General features: G+C 41.2%; 2 protein-coding genes across 7 annotated transcripts; one reads left to right on the top strand and one right to left on the bottom strand.

Annotated features, from left to right (window-relative positions):
* Positions 1-928: 928 nt before the first annotated feature.
* ttc34 (tetratricopeptide repeat domain 34) lies at positions 929-8932 on the top strand. Of its 4 annotated transcripts, XM_067591876.1 has the most exons (9): positions 948-1061; positions 1143-1359; positions 2317-4096; positions 4259-4481; positions 5371-5563; positions 5972-6138; positions 6703-6976; positions 7162-7376; positions 8197-8932. In XM_067591876.1, the coding sequence occupies exons 3-9, from the start codon at positions 2388-2390 to the stop codon at positions 8740-8742; spliced, it is 3327 nt and encodes a 1108-aa protein (XP_067447977.1). In that variant the 5' UTR covers positions 948-1061; positions 1143-1359; positions 2317-2387; the 3' UTR covers positions 8743-8932. The 4 variants fall into 4 exon arrangements, with proteins under 4 accessions (XP_067447976.1, XP_067447978.1, XP_067447977.1 ...); XM_067591875.1 differs by having other exon boundaries at positions 929-1359; XM_067591877.1 differs by having other exon boundaries at positions 929-1275.
* A 43-nt stretch (positions 8933-8975) lies between these two features.
* Positions 8976-16945, bottom strand: alas2 (aminolevulinate, delta-, synthase 2). Of its 3 annotated transcripts, none has more exons than XM_067591881.1 (11): positions 16788-16877; positions 16251-16418; positions 15357-15708; positions 15108-15200; positions 14803-15025; positions 14028-14212; positions 13588-13767; positions 12539-12703; positions 10868-11136; positions 10195-10357; positions 8976-9904 (listed from the first exon to the last, which is right to left on the bottom strand). In XM_067591881.1, the coding sequence occupies exons 3-11, from the start codon at positions 15685-15687 to the stop codon at positions 9741-9743; spliced, it is 1773 nt and encodes a 590-aa protein (XP_067447982.1). In that variant the 5' UTR covers positions 15688-15708; positions 16251-16418; positions 16788-16877; the 3' UTR covers positions 8976-9740. The 3 variants fall into 3 exon arrangements, with proteins under 3 accessions (XP_067447982.1, XP_067447983.1, XP_067447981.1); XM_067591882.1 differs by having other exon boundaries at positions 16251-16352; positions 16788-16839; XM_067591880.1 differs by lacking the exon at positions 16251-16418 and having other exon boundaries at positions 16788-16945.

Raw genomic sequence — 16945 nt, forward strand, 5'->3', positions numbered from 1 at the left:
TATGTACTCTCCACTACATTTCAGAGGGAAATATCCACTACATGTATTTGACAGCTTTAGTTACTTTTCAGATGAAGATTTGACACAATGGATAATATAACAAGCTTTTAAAATACATACATACATAAAAACATTGTTAAAGATGATACCAGTGGTTTCCAACCTTTTTGGCTTTTGACATCTTACAAAAAGCAGTGCGTAGTCTGGGTCGCATTTCAGATGTCTATGAGTTGTTAACAGCTCCACCAAATAGTGATTTTTCCCTCTAAACTTCTCACATGGTTTCATTTCAATAAATGTTCAAATGATCCAGCATTTCCGCAAAAATCAAAGACTAGAGAAAAACTGAAAACAGATTTGTGTATCAGAACTTTGTTTTTTCTTCTTTCCTCTCCCATTAATCATCTCACGATCCCTCAGACTTATCTGGTGACCCTTTAGAGGGGCCCGACCCCTAGGTTGGGAACCACTGGACTAAACAAGCTAACTAGTTAGTTAACTTTATATACAGTTATACTAGTTAACTGTATATAAAGTAGTTGAAACTAGCTCCACCTCCAGCAGCTACAACAATAACATGCTGCTCTAACACTGATGCTTCAGTATTAATAATCTAATGATGTCATGTATAGGGATCAAACCACTACTTTTACTGCAATAGGCTACTTTAACTACATCAAGCTGATAATACTCATGTAGTTAAGAAGGATTTTTCATGCAGGACTTTTACTTGTAATGGAGTATTTTTACATTGCTGTATTGATACATTTACTTAAGTAAAGGATCTGAAAAAATACTTCTTCCACCACTGATAACTGAGCGTACACGCAACTTATATAGACAGTAAAAGGTCATTTTAATTGGCTATTTATTTTAATGGTTATAACCTATTAAAATGACCTTTTCTCTGGGTCATCTAAAACGAGTGTTAGTGGTTTCTATGGCAACCAGAGCTGTGCTCAAGAGGACAACAGCTCACCAGGACCGTCCCATCCCGACAACAGGAGGAACAGACAGAGCCAGGAAGAGTTTATATCGGGATATGAAGCTTTTTCCGCCTGGTTTGTTTTTATCTTGTTGTTTTTTCTGTTTTCCAATCTGCTGCTTACTTAAAAAAAACTGAGCTGCAGTTTTTGTTGTAGGTATTAGCGGACACACCGTGTTGTCCTGGCAACTCTGAGTGGAGAGCTATTGAATTACAAAAATGGGGCCCAGGTTTTCTGTTCTCGGGATGTTCTGCAGCAGAAAATGAGCTGACCGACTTTGACCGTGTCGGTGAGTGGTTTTCTTATTCAGACTTTAAAAAGTCACGGATTGTTCAAGTGTCGGTGGATCTACTTTGGGCAACAAAAGGAGCAGGTAGGTGAACCATGGGTCAGAAAGAGCAAAAATCCCACCCACACGGGGGCGTTTTAAAATTAGACATTTTATTAATCCTGCCAGTTAGTTGAGACCACATTGAGACAGTATTTGACTAGTAGTTGAGTCATGATATATATCAATGTCCAGTCATCAGTGCCTCCTACACGTTCATCAAATGTCAAGGCTGAACAATAAACTGAGTCACTCAGTCTTTGAGGCCAAAAACCAATTCCTAAATTGGGCAATACTAATACATACTATATTACAATAAAATCCTCACTGTTGAATTAACTATTTAAATGTCTTAGAAGAAACAGTCAACATTTGTGAGAAACAAAATGTCACTGAAAATCAACATTCAGCATGTCCACCCTAAAAATATTAGTTTAACACAATTCTAGTGTTTATAAAGGGCTAATGAGGTCGAAAGCAGGACCATAATACCTTTATCCTGCTGCTAAACTGGGAGTTGCATCAGTGTCATACTTCACATACTATCACAAAACGCCAGTGCCACAATATGTCAGATATCAGCAGTAAAAATAATATTGAACCAACAACAACATTGTTTTTAATATGTCAGAATACTAAAACTGATATCTCAGTGCGAAGAGTTTGCTTATTACTCACAGGCTGACATTTTGACATGTCACAGTAGGAAAAGCCCGGGTGTAAATAATAAAATTAACTATGAACTGAATTCCATTTAGCTGCTTCAATTTCAGTGTACTGGTATTGTGCGTGCTGGCTCACTGTGACACTGTCATGACTTACTGGGACATTTGAATAGAAAGGAGCCGCTGTTAATGTTGTTAGAAACACCTGTGCGTTTCCTACTATGACAAGTCAAAATGTCTGCTGTGAAAAAGGCCTGTTGTGAGACAATTTGATACAGTATGCGCAGTATTGATAATACTGCTATTTGAACTAATAATTTAAAATTATACCCATCAGGTGACGTCTATGATGTCATCGCTGTGAGCAGCTGAGGAGAGAAGAACAGACAGAGGGTCTGCTGCCTGATCATGACTGCTGTGGTTCGACCTGGAGTCAATGTTTCAGAGCTATGTGAGGATGGAGACAGGTTCCTTGAGGCTGGAGAGCTGGGGAGGGCAACCTTCCTCTACATGTCTGCCTTCAGGACTCACGCCACCTCCACTGTGTCCCACCTGCGAAAATTGTCCAGCCTGTGTGGGGTAATCTCTACTCTAGAAGGTTGGCTTGACAGTCATGGGGAGACTCCGCCTGCTGAGGGTCTTAATAAAGGTCTAGCAGCTGTGTTTCTGTCCACACTCTGTCCCAACAATCTTTCTGCCACCATTTTCAAAATGGAGTCTCTCCTTCATAGTGGCAGGCATGGTTGTGAGGAGATTTTTGCTCGCTGCACTGCTCTGCTTGAAGGGAAGCGAACCCCTCATCCAGAGGGGTCTACTCGCGTGGTGTTGGAGATAACTCGTGCCCTGGCGTGCTTGTTCTCAGAGCCTCACAGTGTCAAGGGACTAAAGCTTTACCTCAACGCTTACAAGAGCAACAAATCGGAAACTGTCACACTGGTGAAGAGCAGACAAGCTCAGCACCTACCCAAAATAGTGAAAGCCTTCACAGACCAAATACTGCACATACATCCCTCTCTGATGTTTGACAGTGAGTGTGAAGTGACAACAAAGAGGAAGGAAAAGCTAGACGTTGAGTCTTATACAATGACTGAGTTTTTGTCGGCTCTCTCACCAAGTAACAGAGAAGTGCAGGAAATTCAAGCAGCACATTTGTTTTTCACAGGCAGGTTTGGGGACAGTGCAGAGGTGTATTCTGCTGTCTTGCAGCAAAGTCATTGTCAGCAAATGTCAGAGAGTAGTATAGACGATACAGTCCAAGACACACCTGAGAGGAGAGCTAGACTTTTAACCGGTCGAGCAGCTGCCTGCTTCTCAGCGGGCGGGAGAACTGCAGAGGCCTGCAGGGATCTGGGGGAGGCATTTGAGATCCACCCTGCCTGTGCTCGAACTTATTTCCAAAAGCTCTTCACAGATCACGGTACAGGGGTGGCTGCTCGTAACCATCTCCGTCAGCAGGCAGAGAGGGGCTTATCTAGCTACAGAGAGAGGGTCCTCATTCGTCCAGACCTGCGGTCCACAGAGGGAGTTGAACTTTTGGACCCTGTGATCTCTCAGTTACGGACTCTGTGCCATTTAGAGCCTGACGGGGGAGGCAGAGAGCTGCGGGTACGACTGGCTGACTGTCTCCTTCTCAGAGGGGGACACAAAGAGGCCCTCTCTATCTGTAGCCAGCTAGCTGCTGCACAAGGTCAGCAGAGCTATCAGAACACTGTGCAAGTTCTTCGTGGATATGCACGACTTCTCAATGATGACCACAAGGGGGCGTTAGAAGACTTCCAGGCTGTGATTGAACACAATGCCCCCCACCCATCCAGCTGTGTACGGGCACTCTGTGGCAGGGGGCTTCTTCGTATGATGGGCGGCTTCAACTACCTCACAGCACTAGATTATGTGACAGCCAGCAGGCTGCAGCCTCAGGAAACAGCACTGACTGTTCGCTGCTTAGTGCCATGGAACTGCCGGGGGCTGCTGATTACTGTTTTATTGGAGCAGGGACGAGTCATGCTGGAGGGGACTGGAGAGCACGGATCCACCTCCAGTTCAAGTGAAAACTCCCAGCAGCCACTGCAGGGGGATCAGCTTCAGGCCCCATCAAAGAGAGACAACCACAGAGCCGGGTATGATGTTAATCTCACATACAGTTTGCTCAATGGTCTATCACTTCACCAAAATCTCATCATCTCAATAAATTTCATTTTCAGTTGATGATATTTGCTCTAATAACAGTTCTCATTCATACTTTCTCAGCTCATTAAATGTTCCTGGTCTCTGTGCATTAGGACTCCTGCTGGTGTCCAGTCCCTGGCTGTGCTACTGATGGAGCTGCAGCCCAGTGCTGATGGGCCTCAGATCCTGGCAGCAGACGCCTTGTACCAGCTTGGTCGGGTGGAGGAGGCCTACCGGCTACTGCTCTCCATCGGGCCCACATGTCCTCGGGCACCTGTTCTGGCTCGCCTCGCCCTGCTGCAGCTGCACCGGGGCTTTCTCTATGACACCAATCAGGTACGTAGTTTTAGGGCAGTGGGTCCCAAAGTGAGGTCCAGAGGCACCAAGATTTCATTTCATGCCAGGTGAAGATCTGGCAAATGTTTCATTGGTGGTTTCACAAGCAGCAGACACATTTATTCATTTAATTCATCTCTGCGACAACTTCTTGAAATTAATCATCCTGTCCTTGTAATTATAGGGACACATTTGTATGAAAAACTTTTGGGCCACCTTCTGTATTGCAAGGACTTTTAATACAATGTTGCAATGTAGTTTCAGTAGCCTGATTAAAAACAGAGCGAGGAGCCTGATTGTCCAGAACAAACCCAATTAAATTCGGCATAGAGCTGGAGTGAGAAAGGCCTGTGTTAATCTCATTCACTCAAATTGCTCTCTGGACGCAGCTTCAAAGTGCCCACGTTCAGGAAATAAAGAACCACAAGGACTCATTTACACCCCCTCTAATTAGATTTCTTAACTTGCATATGAGTTGATGAAACTTTGCCAAAGCTGGTGCTGTAAGAAATATAACACAGTAAATCTCATCACACCAGCCTCAGGCACACAAATACAAATGTGCAACAGTAGAGCTGCAGTATCGCAGTGCTGACCAGCAGACGAGATAAACACTGAAACTGAGTTGTCACCTGTAGAACCACCAGCGCGTACAGCATGAAATCATCAGTTGTACTGTTTTTCATTTTTGAATTTAATTAATATATTAGAAAAAAAATGTTAGATGTACAGCTTCTACTTTCAAACAATTTTTTTTATAAATAGAGTTTATAGTCACAGATAGCCTGCAGGGTTATGAATTTCCTGTCAGGTAGCTTAATATATTTATTAATTTTATGACATTTATAGTGAAGGAGATGAAGATTTCACTTCTGTCTTTTCCTCACAGCTGCTGAAAAAGCTCATTCAGTGCGGTGATACTAGCTGCTTGCGCCCCCTGTTGGCGGTCGCACAACAGAGGGACCGGGCGCTGCTGCAGGCACACTGCCACTCCGCTGCAAAACGCATCCTGGAGGCCAAGAGAGAGGAGAGGGCTGTCAGGGAGGCTGTGGCCTATCTCTCCATCGCCATCATGGCTTCTGGTGATTAGAATCTGATTGATAAGAAAGATACTGATGTTTGTTATTGGTCTGACTCTCATTGTTGACTGAAGTAATAGTGGGTAATCCTTTAATCTAGACAGAAGGAATGATTAGAGGGATGATAAAGAGAATTGATTTGGCTTCAGTTCAGTATCTCTTCAAACACTGAATAAAAAGCAGCAGGCAGATTAGCCATATGATTTAACTAAAAGACAACAAACATGAATAAAAACCTGTCAGTGTCAATCTGTCAACACATATCATACTTGTCACTGATCAGGATATTTGGATTAGTCATTGTTTATATACAAAGATTGAAGTATCCAATAAAACGATAATGGGTCAATATGATATTATGAAGTATTATACGAATATTGTGAAACCAATCAGGTAATTGTCTTTGTCAAGGTGGCGAGGCAGCAGACTCCTTGCTGGAGAGAGCGAGGTGTTATGCCCTGCTGGGCCAACGAAAGACAGCCATCTTTGATTTCAGTGCCATTCTTAGGGAGCACCCGAAACACGTTCAGGCCCTCTGTGGAAGAGGCTTCACCTACCTCATGCTGAGCCAACAAAAGGTATTCTGGAGTTGCAACGCTGTCAAAATGTGCCGTTACTCAGAACCTGTATTTTAAACAGTTTACTCCCTCTCTAAAAAAAACATTTTAGTCTCAAAACCTTGTAAACACCTTGTGGTAGATTTTATTCTTATTTTTTTCTCTGGCCTCCTCTCGACTTGGAGCTACACTAGGCAGCTTTACATATTTGTGGCTGCAACTGGCAGTGAAAGTTAACAGTTTGAAAACTGTAATTTTAGGTGTCACAATATTAATGACATCTGTAAACTGCCAGTACTCTCTCTCTCTCTCACTCTCTCTCTCTCTTTCACTCTCTCTCTACCTCTACACATATATATATGTATATATATATATATGCAAACCAACGTTGGCAGGAAAAAAGACGCAAAAGTTAGCATTTCATGTTAGCAGAGAAGAGAACACTCCTATCATTTGCAATAATTTGGGCATATGGGATCTCCAAGATTTGATCTCCAGAGGTAAATTTACATAAAATTGTCTGGTGCAGGAGATGTGTTTATTCCATTTAAATGTAAATTCAAACTGCCTTTTTCCATGCTGTAGGAATGCACTCATGATATCCTGGCAGCACTTCAGATAAACACTGACATAGTCACCAAAGACATCCTGTCACTCAAGGACAAGGCACGGAAACTGGTCTGTGATTGGTTGCATCAGTTCTGCAGGACCAGTCTGTCAGACATCCTGGTTACTAGTGCTGTCCCCTGCCAGGAAGAGCAGCTCAGAGAGGCTTTTATAATCAGTGGAGCTCTGATGAGGACAGACTGCAGAAACCCCAGATGGCATCTCCTCTATGTGGACATACTTTTAGCCAAAGGTGAGAGGGGAACTTTGCCGAAATGTGCTGCTTGAATTCTCAGTGAGATCCTTGATGTCACTGGAAATGGTCTGGTGAGGAGATTATGGATTAGGCTGTTCGATGTTTCGTCTTTGACAAAAAAGAACCATTGAACCTAGTTTACAGTGATCCTTACTTCTGCTATTATGGTCCATCTGCTCCAGGTGAATTGAAGGCAGCAGGAGCTCATCTGAGCCAGGTGTTTGGTCAGGAGCCAAGAGATGCAGTGGCCCAGGCCAGGTTGGGTGTGGTGGAGGCCTGGCAGCAGAATTACTGCAGCGCAGCTCGCAGGCTCAGCAAACTCACTGAGAAAGATCCATCCAGTTTGGACTTTTTACTGGACCTCATCCCGTTCAATCAGCGAAAACACATGGCACAGGTAAGGCTACTGGAATAATAGATTTCAATTTTCGAAATGAGCGCCATAGGCAAAATGATTTGTTCGAGCTATGGAAGCATTTTTTATTCCCCCATCATCAGCAAGTTAGTTTTACAATTTATCTGCAGACGTCCTCATAACAGAACTAAAGACTGTGCCTACATCTCTGTTTTTTAGTAGATACAGAGCAATTTACATAAAACAAATCTTTCTGATTAAAATACATTCAGTTTCACTGAGGCTGTAAAATGAAATGAGCCTTTAGGATTTATTGTTTTTTTTTGTTCAAGAGAGTTTTGTCAGTACATTTATTTATTGGCTTGTATAGAAGAATAAACTCACACACTTGCTGAAGAGATTATGAAATTGAAACACTTGCTATCTAATTTGTGGTGTTTGTTTTTCAATCTTCTCCACACTGATAGAGCTGAGCTCCTCTGTGACACTCTGAAGTCCCTGATATCTACTCTCAGAATAGTTTCTTATTTCACCTGCATGAAATTTTAATTTAATGTCTTCTGTCTGATGTCATGGTATCCTTCAAATAAGTTAACATGATTGGCAATTAAAAAAACAAAAACAAAGAAAATGAAAGTGTACTGACATTCATTTATGTTCTCTCTGAACATATAATGAATATTTCATGTTTAACATTGACAGTAAGGTCAGAAAAGATGGCGAAGTATGCGTAATGTATGATGATGGAGTACATAAATAATGTTAAGACAACAGCATCTTTCCATAATCTCACTTAAGTGTTGTAGATAAGGAGTATTTATGCATAAATTAATGTCATATTTTTACATTTGTATTGCAACAGGCAGCAGCACAGGAGGCCAGCAGTGTGTCATCAGCTGGCCAGTGGGATCAGGCCCTCACCCTCCTGAATGTGGCGATACAAGCGGTGGGCAATCACAGACTCCAGTATCTTCGCCAGCGGGCTGCTTGCCTTGCACAGCTGGGCTTACACAAGAGGGCCATAGCTGACCTAGACCGAGTTATCCAGAAACACGGTGGATCCGACCCCAGCGGCTCAGATGACCCCCAAGTCTGGGCGGAGGACCTGTGTCGTCGAGGTCGCAGCCTGGTGTTGTGTTCCAGAGAAGGACCAGCTCTGGAGGACTTCAGCCGGGCCTTAGAGCTCCACAGGGACCAGGCCATCCAGTGCGTGGAAGCTGGTCTGGGCAGGCTGCGTCTGGCTGAGTGCTTCTTGCGGGGGGCACTGCTGCACTACGGGGAGCAGCAGCTCAGCAAAGCTTGGACATTGATTGAATGCGGCCTTGTTGTGGACAGTGAGAACGCAGAGCTCCGCAGACTGAGGGCAAGGGTCAAACGAGAAGTAGCCAGCCCTTGCAATGTCAACTAATGTTGATTGAGAGCCGCACAGGACACAAGAGCTCCAGCCGAGGTTAAATGATGTAGCCATCATGATGTAGTGCCTGTACCTGAAAATGTTGTATTGTAGAGGAACGATCTATCTCGTCGAGGACTCTTCCACAGTGTTTTAGGACACGGTGCTTCGGTTCTTATCATGTCTTCCCGGTTCAAATTAAGTATGTAGGATTAACAGCAGTGTATGTTAAATAACAATAATACTGATAATAATAATAATACTTTATTTGTACAGCACTTTTTTAAAGTTACAAAAAGCGTCACAAAGAAAACAAAAAAGCAAACAAAAGCAAATTAAATGCAAATACAAACAATGAGATCATTGTTTTTTTATGATAATATCTTTATAATAACAGCAAAACACTATATTGAATATTAGATTATGTGAACAGTACAGATTTTCCATACCACAAATTTATTGTATTTTAATTTATTCATTTTTATAATTTATTTTAGGAACCAATTACTCTGGAAATTCAGACATTCGTTGGAAAGACGTCCTCTGAGTGAGAGTGAAGTGAAAGATCAGTAACTGAAATAATCTGCAAATGCAGGCAGATGATGGTTGTATTACACGGTATGAAGGAAATCACGCAACATGAATTTAAATAGTATTGTTTAATTCAAACCATCACACCTAGATATAAGATTTAAGAAAGTGCCCAATGTGCAGGTTTTATGCTTTCAAACTGGAAGAGGCACAGTTTTCTTTAATCATATCCATGACAGCAAACACAATTTTGTAAGCATAAATACAGGAAAAGTTAAATAAATGCTGTAATCCAGTCCATATCATTCACATGAAAGTGTCAATGAATGTTAAAAGTCAAGAACAATGTCAGTTCATTAATATTCTTAATGCACATGAAGTAGGACTTTATCATTTAAAATGATGCTGAATACATTGTAGCATTAAATTTGTACATATACTGTCTGTGTAACTTGTGTTGAGACGCTACATGTGCTTCGCTGTTATGCAGACACAGTTATGTATTGTGGTTCCATGTTGCCAAAGTAGGATTTCTCCCACTCACTCATGAGGTCAAAGTGCAGCGGGCGGTCGCAGAAGGTGCAGGAAGCCGTGGCCGGGCTGTTGATCAGAAGCCCCGCCTCCTGCCACACCTCCACGAGTTTATCTGTGAATGAAACACAAACATTTATAAGAATAACAAATTAAATGCCAATATTTATTTCTCTGTCTTAACTGAGGTTATAGTGTTGCTTTTGCTACTGAGGGACAATTTTAAGATCTGCATCTCTTTCATTCTTACTGCACTGCCGACCCATTTACAGTAAGTTTACAAAGCAGAGAGACTTGCAAAGGACAAATATAAATCACTCATTGTACCTACTGTCCCTGCTTATCTTGATTGGACATTTACCAGAGTCACTTTGTCCTAATTTCAGTAAGGATTCCCACACTCACCCACAAAGTAGTTCATCATGGCGGGGTCGTGATGAGGAGAGGGAGCCAAGCGCAGCAGCTCCTCACCACGAGGCACTGTGGGGTAGTTGATGGCCTGGACGTAGATGTTGTGTTTCTCCAGCAGGGTGTCACACACCTTAGTGTTCAGCTCAGCATTGCCCACCTAGGAAATGGACCATGAAAGGGGACATTAGCCATTTGGAGGATGGTTTTATTTAGCATAAAGCCATTACTGTGTTTGAATTGATTTATGGTGTACAGAGTGTGCTACTGAAATAATTATAGACTTTTCTGATGATATTACAATTAGCTTATACATAAATGCATTCAAAAAAGCATAATTAAATTAGCATGTAGATTAAAAATAAAAAGCATACATCATTATATGTATTAATATTTGTATTTTAAAATAGAACCATCAACTTAAATGGTGCCACAATAGTATTCAAGTTAGTATAAGTTAAATGACAATTTAATTAACTTAATTACATATAATTTCTTTTTGAAATTCATAAATTTTATTATAACCAAACATGGAAGAAGTCTATTATTATTATGTAAATAATTTAAGGGTAGAAGTCTTTTGATGTTTAGCATGTATCATTTAACAGAAGTCAGAAGAAAAGTGAAATAATATAGTAGAGGAAGGAGCAGCAGTGCTACATCTTCATACCCGTATGGGGATGATGTGGCTGGGGCAGTTGACCACAGGCAGGCCTTTATCCATGAGCAGCTGCCTCATGTGTTTGACGTTCCTCTGGTGGGCTCTGCGGAGCACCTGTCCTTCAGGGCTCTTCAGGACCCGCACAGACTCCAGGGCTCCAGCCAGGGCCATCGGGGGCAGGGCAGTGGTGAAGATGAAGCCGGCTGCGAAGGAGCGCACTGTGTCCACCAGGGCGGCGCTGCTGGCGATGTAGCCTCCCACACAGCCGAAGGCTTTGCCTGGAACAGCAACAGATGACAGAAGGTGAGATGAGGTCAGGAGACATGAAGTACAAATATAACATCGTTTAGTAATACTTAAGGTATTTCCACTTTGTAGTACTCTACTTTTTCTATACTAATACATTTCAGAGGGGAATATTATACATTTTACTACATTTTACAATTCAGTTGACAGCTTAAGTTACTTTGTAGATTAAGATTTTATATACAAACCATATGATAAGTTTATAAAATTTGATGCATTGCTATAGATTAAACTATCCAGCAATATATAAAGTTTTTCATCAGTAATAATGACACATAACAATAATAACCTATACAATAACATAACATTTGGAAAAGGGCCCTTCAGCATAATAAGTACTTTTACTTTTAATACATAAGTATCTTTGTAAATGATACTTCTGTAATTTTTAATGCAGGAGTTGTGATTATATATTTTTACATTTTTACTACTTTTATGAAAGTAAAGAACCTTTCTCACAAAAAATAACACATTCAGGTAGTCAATTGGTGAAATGAGAATATTTTTTAATAAAATGTGTAATCATATGTTCAATACAATTCAATAAATATAGTGAATGGAGTGTGTGATTGTTGAGGTAGATGAGATTTAGAGATTAACATATAATATTTTATTTAAATAATTTGTTTTATATAAGCTGCTGGTGGTGAGACTAAATTCACTGTTTTATTTAAATTAAACAATGTGACAAACGATGATGATTTTGCATTAAATCGTGACATCACCATGATGTATCATGATGAAGTTTTGTGCATTGATACACCACCAGCTATTTATTTGTTATTTCATTAAGCTTGTTTATTTATTTATTTATTGCCAAGTGGACACTTGCGACCATGCTTTGTAAAGTCAAGTGTAGTAATCCAGGAGGATTTATTAACACTTGATGTGTGCTTGACAAGGATTTCTACCCAAAGCCGTAAAGTTGTCATAAAGCTACAACACAGCATGGCCTCTGTGATGATGGTTTTATCAGTACGACCAGAGTGGGAGTGGAGCTGGCACCCAGCTGATAAAACCTCTGCTTCCTCTGATGAGTGCCCGGTCCTCTCCTGTCCTCGTTTAACCAACATGAAAGCAGCATCGTGCTTGTTGAGTGTTATTGCTGCTACGTTGGCATTATGCCAGTTACAGTTTGTGCAAATAGCTGTAAATGGGCATTTTCCCAGGAAGAGGCCAATTAATCTATGACGGTTTGAAGCCGTTTGTCTTGCCCCTCTTAGCATGGCGTTGGGTAAACATAATGGTTGGTAACTGTTGTAAGAGTTATGAGAGTGAGATTGGCCTTTAAGTTATTTGATAAATAAGATTTTTTATTATACATTTCAAGACAAAATAGTTTACAGCTTGTGAATTTCCTCAAAAGACACTCACCTAAGGTCCCAGAAACAATGTCAATCTTGTGCATAACGTTGTCTCTCTCTCCCACTCCAGCTCCGTGGGCCCCGTACAGACCCACAGCGTGAACCTCATCGACAAACGTCAGAGCTCCGTAACGATGAGCTACATCGCACAGCTCTTCCAGAGGACATATGGCACCTGAAAACCCCAAGAGAATAACATAATTAAAACAGTGTAATATAGGCGAACAGCTGGAAATGTACTGTAAAATGTACTGAAAATATAGTATGTGGAGAGTTGTTCTTATAATTAAAAAAAAAAAAGTTAAAATATCCCCTAAAAACAGAAATCAGAGAACACGTCTATCAAATGAGTGAGCTTCTTTTATATGTGTTTCAAATGAATCCTCTTGGAAATTAACTGATATGGTCACAGTCATCTATTCAGACTTTAGTTTGTGCTTTATGGAGCTGTCAACAGTGTAATATCAGTCAGAGACATAGACTGGGGGAGGAGGAGTGGAGGACTATTTCCTCCCATGAGAGACAGTGATGAATGACCGATAATGTAGACTGAATAATTGTATTGTGTTGTTTTAGAAATACAAATACTCCAAACCTGGCTTTTCCCTTTATTAGCTATGGATTATGAGCTTTGCTGATGGTGCTTATTTGACTTAATATACATAATATACATATACTGTAGAGTTATTAGTCACATTAACAGATTTCTAATGGCATTTCCTCTCATTATTGTCACAGTGTGGGAAAGGCTGTTGGTCCACTTCTTGCTTTAACAGACAATGATTGAAATTCTTGGGATTTCTATAGCTCATGTTTTCATTACATTACGTTTTTGAGCATTTACTTATTAAAACAATATTCAGCTGGTGATTATCATAAACCACACAACCATCAGTATACAGTAAACTAGGACAATTCCACTTTAATCATATAGCTTAGATCAGTCCAATACAGGTTGCCATGATGTACACTACAAATAAATATCAAAATGTTAGTCTCTCTGACTATAACCCTCTACCATAATTCTGATTAAATGCACACATACATTGTCGTACTCACCGTCCATAGAGTGCACAGTCTCAAATGCCACTATTTTGGGTGTCTTGGGGTCGGAGCGCTTCAGCAGTTCTTCCAGGTGTCGGCTGTCATTGTGGCGGAAGATGAAACGCTTGGCTCCGCTGTTCCTGATTCCCTGAATCATTGATGCGTGGTTCCCTGCATCAGAGTAGATCTCACATCCTGTAAGTGACAGTGAACACACCATGAAACCAGTGGAGATGAACACCCCCCCGACTAGTATCAACACTCAGATGGTATTCCCTTCTTCTACATAATATACGAAATGTGAAAAATTATCTTTGCAGAGCATCTACAACTATAATTGACAAACTGTATTTTAAAAACATGTAATTGAAAACTGTGACATTGACATTTATGAATGTCATCACCTGAATCTATTAATTTGACCCATGTGTTAGAGGTCAGAAGTCAGTGTTTACCTGGCAGCATTTTAGCCAGGGTGAAGAGGGTGGAGTCATTTGCCACGAAGCAGGAGGAGAAGACCAGAGCTGCGTCTTTCTGGTGAAGCTGGGCCAGCTCCTTCTCCAGAGACACATGGTAGTTACTGGTGCCGGAGATGTTCCTGGTCCCACCTGCTCCTGCACCGTGCTTGTCCAGGGCATCTCTGAGGACATGCAGGACAAAAAGATGAAACATCTGGCCCACATAATCCATGTCATGAAAAGTGTCTTTTCTTTTTTTTATATTTGTTTTGAATAAAAGTGTTTTATATTTGGAACCTGAGTAACTAAGTGAAAACAGATAAAGCTCTACATGTGCTTCTATTATCCAAATACAAATGGTTCAAATGTTGAGCTGTAGACTTGAGACTTGTGACTTGGACTCATGTTAGACTTGATTCATAAAAACAAGTAGTTGAGACTGGACTTGGACTTGACTGCTGCAAGACTTGACTAACTTGACATTTGCCTCTCTTAAGGCCTGACCTGACAGCAAAAACATTCAGTTCCCAAATTATGACCTATGATCTTGTATTAATGAAATTAAATAAAGTAAATAGATAAATAAGACAGTGACAGGCAGGAAAGGGAAGCTGTGTTATTTCAATGATCAGAATTGAGACTTATGACTTGACTTGGACTTGCTCTCGAGGACTAGAAACTTGATTTGACAAGAGCTGCGACTTGGACTCATGACGACTAACTTGAGACTTGACATGGACTTGTCATAGAAGAACTTGCTGTCTCATTTTACCTGATTCCACTGAGGACCCGCGGGTGCCGACTCATCCCCAGGTAGTCGTTGCTACACCAGACAGACACCTGTGAGCCCTCCCGGCCAGAGATGGAGTAATCCTCAGCAAAAGGAAAGACCTCAGCGCTCCGGTTCACGGTCTTGAAGACTCTGTACGTGTGGTCCTTCTTTTTTTCAGCAATCTTCTCAACGAAGAAGTGGTCATAGTCGTAGCTGGGGCCGACTGCAGGGATGATAGTTTTGACTTGAAATCACTTCACTATCACAAAATGCAAGTATCAGACCAACTTAACTGTAATACATACCCATGTTGTCTTTGAGGAGGGTGACAGTGTTGGTTGGAGCTGCTGCTGGGAGAATTGAATTCTTTAAATCCCTCAGCAGAGAAGTCACCCTACCTGTGAAAGATGTTGCACTGCATTACTATTTTGTCCTGGATTTTTGTCTTTACTTTGATATTTGGAAAAATTTAGTTCTGTTAAAGTTCTCGTTCAGTAACTCTGGTGTTGTGTAAGTTCACTGCAGCATTGCTATAGCTGGTTAACTCTTCCTACCTCGTTGCACATCCTCCTGCACTTCAGGGCTGGCTCGGACCATCCCGATCTGAGAGCTGACAAAAGGGCAGCCCTTCGATACAGATACTGCCACCTGAGTGGCCGTTTGAGCAACCAGCCTCCTTTGATCCACCATGGGAAGTCGGTGAGGCTTGGTTTTGGTGGGTGACACGGTCAGCTTGGCATCCAGAGAAGCTGGGCTGCTCACGCTGATCTGGCGAACGATGATGGGACATTGATCGGCCAGTGACAGCAAGGAGGTCCCAGTTCTCCTCAGAGCTGGCATAGGGACCGACTTCAGAAAGGGGCAGTGGTGAAGAAAGGCAGCCATGGTATTCCAGCTGTTCTTACTCTGAGTTAAGATGGAAGACAGGAAAATACTTTCATAAAAGATCTTATTCACCATAGAGTATGAATATCACTGCATTCATGATATGTAAAATAATTATTTATTTTTGTTGTTTTTTCAAAACCTTCACAGAAAAACTAATATCGATGACTGGAGAACGACTGAACTTTATAGATTACATTATAGTTAACAAGGCCAGAAACGTTCTAAGGGGCTAATAAGTGGTTGAGTGTAGAGCAGGTGCCTCCTGCAGGGTGCGGCAGGTTGCTGCTGCTTATCTTCACTCTGCAGGCGCAGAGCAAGTTCTGCCCTGACATACGTCATCAGCTGAAGTTGCTATCAACTGATCGTCTACAAAACACAGCAGGGATGCGTCTAATTCTTTTGTTTCCTAATTATTATTTCCCCTATGTTAAAAGTTTCCCAAACTTGCTGGAAAAATAAATGTTGGTCTGTGAGACGCTGCCAATAAATAATCCACCACATGATTATAGATTTTCTCTATATGTAGTTTAGTTTACAAACAGAGTCCAGAGGATCATTACCTTCACAATCTCCTGTGGTCAACAGATAAGGCAATTCTTAGGATCTGTGGCCTTTCTTGTGGTTAGATGTTATCTTTACGTTGGTTTGTCAAAGGCCAGCGCCTTTTAAACACCAAAAGTGGGTCAGAAGGTTCATCTTGGTATTGTTTTGTTGTTGTTGGAGTACAGCTGAGTATTGCTCACAAGCAAATATGCATCTTTCTGTTAGCTGTAGACTGCAATTTAAAAGTAATGGAGTATCCAAACATTCATTTTTTCTGAATTACTGTCAGCAAGAGTCATTCAGGGATACACTGTGTGTGCACGACATGAATGAATAAACAGACAAAACAATAACACAGCCACTACTAATACCCATGATAGTAATAGTATGATTATCACTACAACAACAAAATCTAAATAACCGTGATGGTGGTCATAATACAAATAATAATAATAATAATAATAATAATAATAATAATAATAATAATGATAATAATAATAATAATAATGATGATAAAAATGAAACAACAAAGTGAAGACTGTCAGGAAACTCACCTGTTGACCTGCACTGAGGACGAACTTCAAAACAGCAAACAGACAGAGCGTCCAAAAGTGTCAACACTGGTCAGATGTTGAGGAACATTATGCAATCAGCTCCACCCCCCACCCCCATCAGAGGTGTCGTACCGGCTTCGGGGGCCACCCAGGGAGGT

This window comes from Thunnus thynnus, chromosome 6 (genome assembly GCF_963924715.1).
Source record: "Thunnus thynnus chromosome 6, fThuThy2.1, whole genome shotgun sequence".
In the NCBI taxonomy this organism is placed as follows: Eukaryota; Metazoa; Chordata; class Actinopteri; order Scombriformes; family Scombridae; genus Thunnus; species Thunnus thynnus.

What these genes read in the sequence shown, in the direction of transcription:
- ttc34 (XM_067591875.1), top strand. Translation starts at nt 2,388, where the DNA reads ATGACTGCTGTGGTTCGACCTGGAGTCAATGTTTCAGAGCTATGTGAG. An exon ending in AGAGACAACCACAGAGCCGG is followed by an intron (nt 4,097 to 4,258) that starts GTATGATGTTAA and finishes TCTGTGCATTAG; the next exon opens with GACTCCTGCTGGTGTCCAGT. An exon ending in TTCTCTATGACACCAATCAG is followed by an intron (nt 4,482 to 5,370) that starts GTACGTAGTTTT and finishes TTTTCCTCACAG; the next exon opens with CTGCTGAAAAAGCTCATTCA.
- alas2 (XM_067591880.1), bottom strand. Translation starts at nt 15,687, where the DNA reads ATGGCTGCCTTTCTTCACCACTGCCCCTTTCTGAAGTCGGTCCCTATG. An exon ending in CCTGGCTAAAATGCTGCCAG is followed by an intron (nt 13,768 to 14,027) that starts GTAAACACTGAC and finishes TGTCACTTACAG; the next exon opens with GATGTGAGATCTACTCTGAT. An exon ending in GACTGTGCACTCTATGGACG is followed by an intron (nt 12,704 to 13,587) that starts GTGAGTACGACA and finishes TGGGGTTTTCAG; the next exon opens with GTGCCATATGTCCTCTGGAA.